The sequence below is a fragment of the Nannospalax galili genome, unplaced genomic scaffold, assembly GCF_000622305.1.
Source record: "Nannospalax galili isolate Female #2095 unplaced genomic scaffold, S.galili_v1.0 scaffold556, whole genome shotgun sequence".
NCBI lineage: Eukaryota > Metazoa > Chordata > Mammalia > Rodentia > Spalacidae > Nannospalax > Nannospalax galili.
Window position 1 is genome coordinate 450,780 of NW_008338253.1, and position 10,170 is coordinate 460,949.

General features: G+C 39.0%; 1 protein-coding gene and 1 long non-coding RNA gene across 2 annotated transcripts in view; one reads left to right on the top strand and one right to left on the bottom strand.

The window, feature by feature from the left end:
- The window catches only part of Otc (ornithine carbamoyltransferase), a 62,232-nt gene extending 60,718 nt beyond the window's left edge, over positions 1 to 1,514 (bottom strand). Inside the window, exon 1 of the mRNA XM_029563485.1 lies at positions 1,229 to 1,514. Within this exon, the coding sequence (XP_029419345.1) occupies positions 1,229 to 1,305 (77 nt within the window). The 5' untranslated portion in view covers positions 1,306 to 1,514. The remainder of the gene's footprint in view (positions 1 to 1,228) is intronic.
- Positions 1,515 to 4,164: 2,650 nt separating this feature from the next.
- LOC115070362 lies at positions 4,165 to 9,802 on the top strand. Its single transcript, XR_003849529.1, has 3 exons — positions 4,165 to 4,281; positions 8,947 to 9,112; positions 9,681 to 9,802. It is a non-coding gene; the product is annotated as an uncharacterized LOC115070362 (long non-coding RNA).
- Positions 9,803 to 10,170: the final 368 nt, after the last annotated feature.

Sequence of the window (10,170 nt, forward strand, 5' to 3'; positions counted from 1 at the left end):
TGATAATCATTTACAAATTGTTCTTACATCTGAGAGCCTTATTCTCAGCAAAGAAACAGTGTTCATGATGGAGTCCAGTGAACTTAGATTCATCATGTAGTCTAAAATAACAAAGCCCAGGGCTGATGTCACAGGTGCACTTCTTAACAGTGAGAAAAAACTTCATGCTACTACTTTCCTTTAATAATCCAGGGAGGTTGTTTCCAGGTTGAAGTAGTCTTTGTTACTTCCTTTAATAATTCAGGGAGATGAGGGAAAATTCTGTCTGATTATCAATGTGTAACTACTCTAGAAGCTTTCTAACAAGAATGACTGTACCTGATAGCTCTGCTTACCCAGATAACTCCTCTACCCTCCCCCTTTGCCAATGACACATGGAATGCCAACTTCAACCATGTGCTCCATGGCTGTTAGCAGTCAGTAAGCTTTTGTTATGAATTTACTGAAGATGCATCCTTTGAATATACCACCAACCATTTCAGTGATAAATTTCAGATTTGTACTTTGTAAAAAAAATATTTATATTGGTGACTGCCAGTATAACATTTGTTTCCTTTGCAGTGTCTTTGTAAGTTTTTACTTCATTGATATTTGGAACATTAAACTTTTTTTGAATAGTTTAATTTTGTGTGTGTGAGTGTTTTGTCTGTATGTGTCTGAGTGCACCCAGTGTACAATGCCCGTGGAGGCCAGAAAAGAGTGCCAGATCCCCTAGAACTGCAGTTATGAATGCCTGCTAGCCACCATGTAGGTGCTGCAAACTGAACCCAGGTCCTCTGAAAGAGCAGTCAGTGCTCTTAACTACTGAATCATCTCTCTGGCTCCTGGAGCTTAAAAAAAAAAGAATGGATTAGTCTCTGCACCCTAGAGTGATATATCGTTTTCCAGCAAATTCAAATACAGGCTGAAGGCCTTTGTAAATTGGTTCATCTAATTTTCTTGACCTAGTAGCTCACTTATAGTGTACAAAAATGGAAGATGTCCAGAACATTTAGTTTCTGTGCCTGCCTTGGTTAGCTCCCCTACCCTACCCCAGTGCATGGTAAAATCCAAGTACAGAAGAACTGAGAAATGAAAAATCAGCTAGAATTAGAGACAGTTGTCTCCAACAAACATTGACTGGGAAGCTACAGTCACTCTGCAAAAAGAGGCACGTTGTGCACTCCTCTGCTGGACGTAAGTCCATTTTGCAAGAAAGGTCAGACTCAAATCGCTGATCATCACTTACCCAAAATTTCGAACCATGGAATTGTGACCATTTCTAAGCGTTGCATTGTTCAACAAGATCCTCAGGTTAAACAGCATCTTCTTCTGTTAATGCAACAGATGTTTCTATGCTCTGGAGAGTTCCACGGCAAGTCAGGTAGTGGGGGCCACTAAGAAGGTAAGAATGCTTTCAGTTGCACAAAGGGAGCAAAAGTCCTACTACCCTTTAACTACCTTATCAAATCACCCTGAGTTAGAGATAGAGAAGGGCAGGGTACAAGGGTACTTGAACTTTAAGCCTAACTCCAGTGTTTTTGTTTAAAAAGGATCCTAACTCTTTCATTACGAACCCTCTTCGTTTTTTGTAATGTACTTATGCTGTCACACACAGATAAAATTAGTTGAAAAGTATCCATTGAGCATTTAATAGATGCAAGGGACTGTAGTGCTAGCTGCTGTGAAAGTACGGAGAAATAACTCATTCAGAAAATGTGAACTGGCAACACAAAACCCAGGTGGCGATGTGACAGCCCTGAGAGTCTACAGATTTCACTTTCCTGCCATGCAGCCCCAACCCTTGCACATAAACAAAGAGAAGCTGGTGGGGTGGAAGTTGGGTTTCAGTGGCAAGCAGCTAAGGAGGTATAGAAGTATAATTAAAAAAAGGATCGTTCCTGGGCATTCCTTACATCTTGCACATAATAGGTCTTTAATAAGCAAGTAGTCACTTATTGATTCTGGTATGAGTCTACATTCTGTACAAGGAACTCCCCAAGCAACTTATCCAGATCACTAAGATCTACTGCTTCATAGTCATTCATTTACCCACAACCAGAAATTCCCTGGTTTCAAAGGCTATACCGTGTCAGACACTGGGGTTGACTGGAATTAAAAAAAAAAGAAATAATCTCCTTTTGCATAGCTTACATTTCAATGTAAGGATGATAGCACTTGTAAAGAATATTCATAATGCAAGCCTATAGGACAGGTCCAGATTAAGTTGTCCTGAAACAGTAAGAAGAAGTAAAACTTTAAGTCCCAAAGGTAGGAGAGAGAAGGGGAGAAAACAGGGCCAACTTTTGTCAATTTATATGGCTTAACAAATCCTGGTGCTAGAAGTCTGTAGGATACTACAAATAAGTAGTATTTAAAAGCCAGCAATGGCAACGTCATGAACAGAGATGATTATGATGTCATAATTAATATTACAAAGGAAATAAATCTTGACACTCTTTCCTCTTGCATTTGGAGGTAGAATGAATGATGCCTCAAACTTCTGCTAAATCTTCTGTTCTGGAAAGAATATTCCAGGCAGAAGCAAGAGTTTATAAAGGCACAGGAAAGAGAAAGTACAGAGTAGGTGTGCCAAGTAGGAGAGCAGATGACTGATTGCTTGAAAAGATGGAAAAGCAGGACTAGAGAGATAGCTCAGAAGTTAAGAGCACTGGCTGTTCTTGCAGAAGACCTGGGTTCAAATCCCAGCACCCATATGGTGGCTAACAACTGTCCTTAACTCCAGTTCCAAGGGATCCAACACCGTCTTCTGACCTCTGCGGGCATTGCACAGCATGGATGCACCTACCTATATGCAGGCAATACACTCATACACATTAAATAAAAATAATAAATAAAAGAAAGAAAGATGGAAAAGCATCTTTGAAATGCAAAGACAGGGTCAGTTGTTAGGCAGGTTTCAGGGAGTGAAATTGCTCACATACTGCAGAGAGGGAAAGTATCTATTTGCATAGAGTCTGAAGAGTGCATGGGAATTCACAGCTTCATCTCATGCCTTCAGCAAATTGTGCTGCCTGGGCAAACAAATCATATGAACAATACTTGGGTAAAAGCCAAGAAGCATTTGTAGTTTTATGCTAGAGAATGTAGGCTGCACGCCAGAGATCCCAAAGTAACTCCCAAGACCTCCTGATTCTAAGGACATAGAAGTCCAAAGCCAGAGAGGCCTAAGACAAACTGAAGACACCCATAGAGACTGGGTTAGAGGGGCTGCACCATAATGGGGACCATATCAAAGGCAATTTTGCTGAATTCAAAAGGCAAGATATTTCAGTGGGCTTGTTAGGAGGTACATTTCAAGTAGCCCACTTAATGCTGATAGAATCATATGTGGAGCTTTTTACCTTAAAGGCTTTCATGTTTGCAATAGTTACTTGTGTCATGTTGACATAAAATACCCCACCAAGACAACTAAGGGAAGAGCAATATCATGGATATATTCTGTCTTGGTGAAGACAATATGGTAATGGAATCAGGAAGCAACTGGTCACATTCCATCTGCAGTCAGGACACAGAAAAGGATGTGAATGTTGGTGCACATAAACTCGAACCTATGGAATGGTATTGCCATATTTAAGGTGGGTCTCACCGCTCCTAATCTAGAAATTTCTTCACTGACATGCCAAGAGATTTATTTCTATGGTGATTCTAAGTCCCATACGTTGATAATCAAGACCAACTATCACAATATTCATCCTCAGAAATCTTCCAAGTAAGCTTGTTGATCCTTCATAATTTCTCTAATTCAGCATCAACTGCCCTTTTTTGGCTCCCCACCTTCCCATTGTTCACCTAGACATTCATTCATTCATTCATTCATTTCATTCATTCATTTCTGCCAACAAACATAGTTGTACTAGATCTCTGTCCCAGGTGGGCTCTGACAAACAGTGACAAACAGGAGGGATGAGTCCCTTTCCATATGGACTTCATCATTTGGAATAACGTAAGAATATAACTTCAGCCTGTGTACTTTGACCCCATATATCCTAACCAAGAGAGAGATGCTTATTACCTATTTGTTTGTTCCAGGGCACATGAGACACCCACTTCCCCAGCTTGGACTGACCACCAGGTGGTTGTAGATGGGATTCATGAAAGCGGTGGTATTGGTCTTTGTTGAGTTGAAAGAATTGTTTTTTTCTAAAACAGGATCTGCGAGGATCTTATAGCAATGGGAGGAAATTGAAAGTAGACTCAAAGGAAGGAATAGTGGCAATGTGTAAGGTAATCACAAATGATGACAACTAGAAGGATGGATATACCCCACCTGCTAACCATGTAAGTGAAGCTCTCCCACCACCATGCATCCCATGAAAATCAAAGCCATGAATTTATGTGTCTGTATCTACTCACTTGATGTCCCCACACCCACTCACACACATACATGCTACTTTTTTTGTAATTCAGTATTTTCTTTAATAGTAATACATGTATGTAATGTGTTTGGATCCAATTCACCCCCATCCCTTCACTTCCAATTCTTGCTCTATCCCCTCCCCCATTGTCCTCCAATTTCATATGCTCTCTTTTGTTTATATATTTAATACCCATTGAGTTTATTTAGTGTTGCCTGTGTGTACAGGCATGGGTACATTCTATTGGAGAAGGAGTAGCCTCTCAGGGCCTGCATCCATGAAGAGTACTGACTGTCCCTCTTCCAGTAGCCATCATTTGCCAATAGCTCCTCCCATAGGAGTAAAGCTTCATGAGCCCCTTCCCTTCCATCCTGGATTTTGGCTGACTTGATCTTGTGCAAGTTTTGTGCATGCAGACCCTGCTGTAGTGAATCCATATGTGCAAATGTTCTGTCAGGTTTGGCAAATCCTATTTCATGGCAGACATTCACATCCTACAGCTCTTAAAATCATTTTATCCCCCTCTCACTATGATCCCTGAGCCATGGGAAGATGACGTATGGTATTCAAGCTTTCTACTTGAGAATAAATTCCTCATTTTCCACTCCCTTTGTGTGGGCAACAATGAAGTATGTTCAATAAATGCTCCTTAAAGGTCTTCGCTGAATTCACTTTAATTGCTTATATAGTAACTCTCCCATCAGTATATCCAGTATTAGTGACTTTCCCTTTGTCTCACTTTCTTCTTTACCCTGCCACTGCTTCCTAAGATCTCTTTCTCGGTGTCTGCTCCTTGGGGGGAACTCAGTCTTTTCACAGGTCTACCTTTCCAAGATTTTTTTCAACTTCTGTTGTTTTCCTCTACACCTTCCCATCTTTGACTTTCTTGTTTTCAGTGTCAACATCTTGGTCTACCATGCCTATCACACTCTGTGAAGTTTAATATCAGTTGGTTTGAAATTACTGGTATACTGGGGCATGCTTAATAACTAGCTCTTTAAAAATAAAAAGGCTTTGATTTGTAGCATTATCTTATTTGTGTGGTATAAATACTGCCATGACAGCCACCTTCAAGCTATGACTATGACATCACTAAACACAGAGTTGGGAAATGTTGAGTGGAAAACTGGCTCTTGCAAGCAGCTGTGAGCTGGCACTAGTATACTACTGCTTACAACCAGCTCCCACCCAGAAAGAAGGATTGTCTAAAGGTTTGGAAGGCAATACTGAAGCCAGAATGTCAAGGACCTTGAGAACCAGATGATGGAGTTAAGAATTTAAACTGTAGAGACCTCGAGAGAGTGCCTGTTCCCTCCTCCCTCTGGCATAGGGCCTGAGAACTTAGGGGACTGCCTGAGAGTGCCTGGATCCTGCCTCCACATGTGGTAAGCTTCCCTGAATTGTGTCATACCCAACCCCCTAACTGGGATTGTCTGAGGGCCCTCTCCAGGGCAGACCTGGCTTTGGTAGGATAAGGCTGAGATCTTAGGAGACAGCCTGAGAGGGTGGATTCCGACCTCCATCCGTGTAGCAGCTGGGATCTCAGCAGACCACCAGAGAGTGCTTGTTCTGGCCTCCCTCTGGCATAGGGGCTGAGAACTCAGGGGACTGCCTGAGAGTCCCAAAATTAGCTCCCCCTTAGGGATCTTCCCAAATCTGCTCTGAGTTCCCACTAGTAGGGGTCCAAACCTTAGAAGGAAGCCTGAGTGTACCTGACTGGAACCTGACTTGGGCTTCTGTAAGTGCTCCTGAGTAGCTGATCTGAAGCAATCAGTTCCCTCCAAAATAAAACCTGAGAGAACCTGAAACCTGGACCAACCAGCTTTATATAACCAATAAGAAAAGAACCAAGGCACATCAATAATTCAAACAGAGCATGTTTCAACTTAATTCTCCTATCAGAATCACAAACAACAAAAGAAATTCACATGCCAAAATCACAAGGAAAGAATAATAAAATGGAAAGCCAAAACACTATGTCCCAGCAAACTCCACCAGTCCTATAGAAGAGTTCTACAAGGAGAACCCCCTACAGACAATCCACAATACAGAATTTAAAAGAACAATCATAAACATAATCAAGGAATTCAACGAATTCAAAGAACATACAAACAAACAAATCAAAGAACTAAAAGAAGATACAGATAAACTTCTGAATGAATTCACAAAAGAAACAGAAGCACTGAAGAAAACTCAGGCAGAAATGAAGAAGGAAGTGCAAAACTCAATAAGCCAACTTGAAACAACAGGGGAAAGCCTCACCACTAGAATGAATGCAATAGAAAACAGAATATCAACAGTGGAGGATAAAGTTTAAGAATTAGACCACTCAAACAAAGATTATGAAAAATTAAAAAAAAAACAAGAATGGAATATGCAAGAGATGTGGAACACCATGAAAAGACCAAATCTACATATCATAGGCATAGAGGAAGGAGAAGAATTTCAGGTTAATGGTCTTGACCAGATATTAAACAGGATTGTAGAAGAGAATTTCCCAAAATTAAGGAAAAACATCCCCGTACAAATACAGGAAGCACATAGAACACCAAATAGACAGGATCAGAAAAGAAACTCCCCACAACATATCGTAGTAAAAACACAAAATGTACAGAACAAAGAGAGAATACTGAAAGCAGCAAAAGAAAAACAACAAGTCACATACAAAGGAAAGCCCATCAGAATTACAGCAGACTTATCAATACAAATTATGAAAGCCAGAAGATCCTGGACCAAGGTATTTCCAGTTCTACATGACAATAGACGCAAGCCCAGAATACTCTACCCATCAAAAATGTCTATTATAGTTGAGAGGGAAAGAAAAATTTTCCATGACATGAATAGCCTGAAAGAATACATGTCCACAAAACCAGACTTTCAAAGAATACTTCAAGCAATACAGAGAGAGAAACAATTACATCCCAGGGCAACAAAAGAAAATAAAGGTATAATTGAGGAAACACAAAATTAGACAGAGAACACAAACTGCAATCAAAATGACGGCAACCCATACACATCTTTCAATAATAACAAATATCAATGGACTGAACTTCCTGGTTAAAAGACACAGGCTAAGTGAAGGGATTAAGAAACAAAATCCATCTCTTTGCTGTCTGCAAGAAACACATCTTACCTTCAAGGACAAGAACGACCTTAAGGTAAAAGGATGAAAAGGAGTATTCCAAGCAAACGGCACCAAGAAACAAGCAGGTGTTGCAATTCTAATATCTGAAAAAATATACTTCAAGGTAAAACTAATCAGAAGAGATAAGGAGGGTCACTTCATTCAGATAAAAGGAACAATTAACCAAGAAGATATTACAATCCTTAACATATATACACCAAACTCTTGTGCACCAAAATTCATAAAAACAACACTACAGGGCTTTAAGACACAGGTTAACCCCAACTCAGTAATAGTAGGGGATTCCAATACCCCACTGTCTCCATTAGACAGGTCAACTGGACAAAGAATAAACAGAGAGATGTCTGAATTAAATGATACCATACATCAAATGGACCTAACAGACATCTTTTGAATATTCCACCCAAGCACCAAAGAATACATTTTCTATTCAGCAGCCCAAGGAACTTTTTAAAAAATTGACCACATACTGGGCCACAAAACAATCTGAAACAAATACAAAAAAATTGAAATAATTCCATGCATTCTATTGGACCACAATGCAATAAAGCTCAAAATCAACACTGGACAAAGCATGGAAGAAGCCAGAGTGGTCTGTGTCCCGATTCCCTATCCACAAGCTGGGTAACCTCTTCAGAGGATGGTGTGATAAGAACAAGAGGTAGGAATTAGCTAGGCAGTTAGGGCAAAAAGGTCCCAAAGAAAAGTAGCCAGTTTCTTGGCTAAAAGTCAAAATGTCCTTGGGCCTATTAGCAATGTACTCTGTTCCAAGGCTAAAAATGCCAAAAGTATTTGGGAGCTCCTATCTAATCCTTAAAAGATTTTAGGGTTACCTCTTCAGAGGGGAGAATGTTAGAGTAGCAAAAAGCCCCATAAAAAAGAAGAAAGAGTACATGAAGTTATCAGAAAAAAAAATTGATGGGGAGGTATGGGAGGAGTTGGAGGGGAGGGAGTGGACATGTATTTGATCAAAAAACCTTATATGCTTATATGCCTGTATGAAATTCTCAATTATTTTTAAAGAAGGAAAAAAAAAGAATTTACACTGTAGTCAAGGAAAGATTGTTAAAGGTTTCAAGCTGGGATAGATATATGTCATCATCTTAATTGTCAATTGAAAACATCAATTTGGTGCTAACCTGTAAGACATGTAGTATTGAGAAAAATGGGGGCAGAAAGATAGAGTTTATGGTTGGGTAATAAGGACCTGAACATATACTAGGGGTTTAGAAATAAATAAAAAATTAGACATGAATGAGGCACAGATTTAGAAATTAGAATCTATCTATGAGGAAAGTGATCAAATAATAAGGGAGGGAATATTGAGAAGTTAATTAGATGTCAAGCTTTCAAACTTTTAATATAATGGTAGAATATAAAATTTCAAATTGCCAAATGTCAGCACTGAGCAAATAAATAACGGTCATTTTCTGACATTTTCAGCTAAGAAGCATCAGGAAAGAATGTGAGATACATCTGTGAAATTGCCACCATGATTTCCCTAGTCAAATCTCAGCAATGAAAAAGGAATCAAGGTGATATAATGGGAAAAATGAAGAGAATGATGTTACAAGATCAAATGTGACCTTGGGCTTAGTTAACATTGATGGTGAGTTTTGTTCTGTCACTTGAGACCCTTGGAGTCCTCATCTTTCCTGCAAGTATTTTTATAAACTGACCAGTTGCATTGCTTTGGGAAAGATTAACATACTAGTCAAACATGAGACAGAGTATCTAATAACCTAATGTAGCTATTACCAAAAAATCTACAAATTTGAGCTCTGTAGAAATAAGATATATTAGCTGTTACTGCAGTGAGAACTTCTAATTTATTTAGTAACAAATTGCATGAATCATTTTTATAGCTTATTTCCTGGAATCTTTAAGATTCTTAGAAATCAGAGTTGAGAGATGGCTCATTAGTTAAGAGTGCTTCCTGTTCTTCCAGAAGACCTGAGTTCATTTCCCAGCACTCACATCAGGTGGTTCACAACTGCCTTTAAACCCAGTTCCAAGATATCTGATGCCCCCTTCTGGCCTCTGCAGGAACCTGCACACACAGGACATATACTCACACAAACACATACACATATTCATAAATAAAAATAAATCTTTAAAGATTCTTAGAAATTATAGCATTCTTTGAAATCTTGCATGTTTTGTGAAAAATGTTTCAGATATTCTATCTTATACTGGACAAGAAGAGAAGAGGTTAATATTGCTCTCTGAGACCAGCATACATCCTGGGAACATGAAGGGAGGCAAGTTCAGAGTGAAGATGTGATTGGCAGAGTCATAGAAGGAGGAAATGAATCTTAGTCATTTGTGACATTATTAAATTTGAAAATCAACCAACCTCACGAACACTGAACACCTTACTATGTGAAATAATAAATGGCCTTACTGTTATAATCAGTCTGGAATTGGAACTTTTGACTTCTCTACTGATAGCCAAATGTCAATAACACCAAAACTACTTTAGTGCTTAAAAATTTATTTCTCATGTAACAATAGATAAATACAATATCCTTGAAAAAGGTGTGGGTTCTAGTTCAGAGCCTATTTTTTATTGGTTGAATAACCTTGAGCAAGTAAGTTTCCTCAATCACAAACGTAAAAAATTCTTACTTTTTCCTTTTATGCTAAATGAATATGACATTTTTAAAA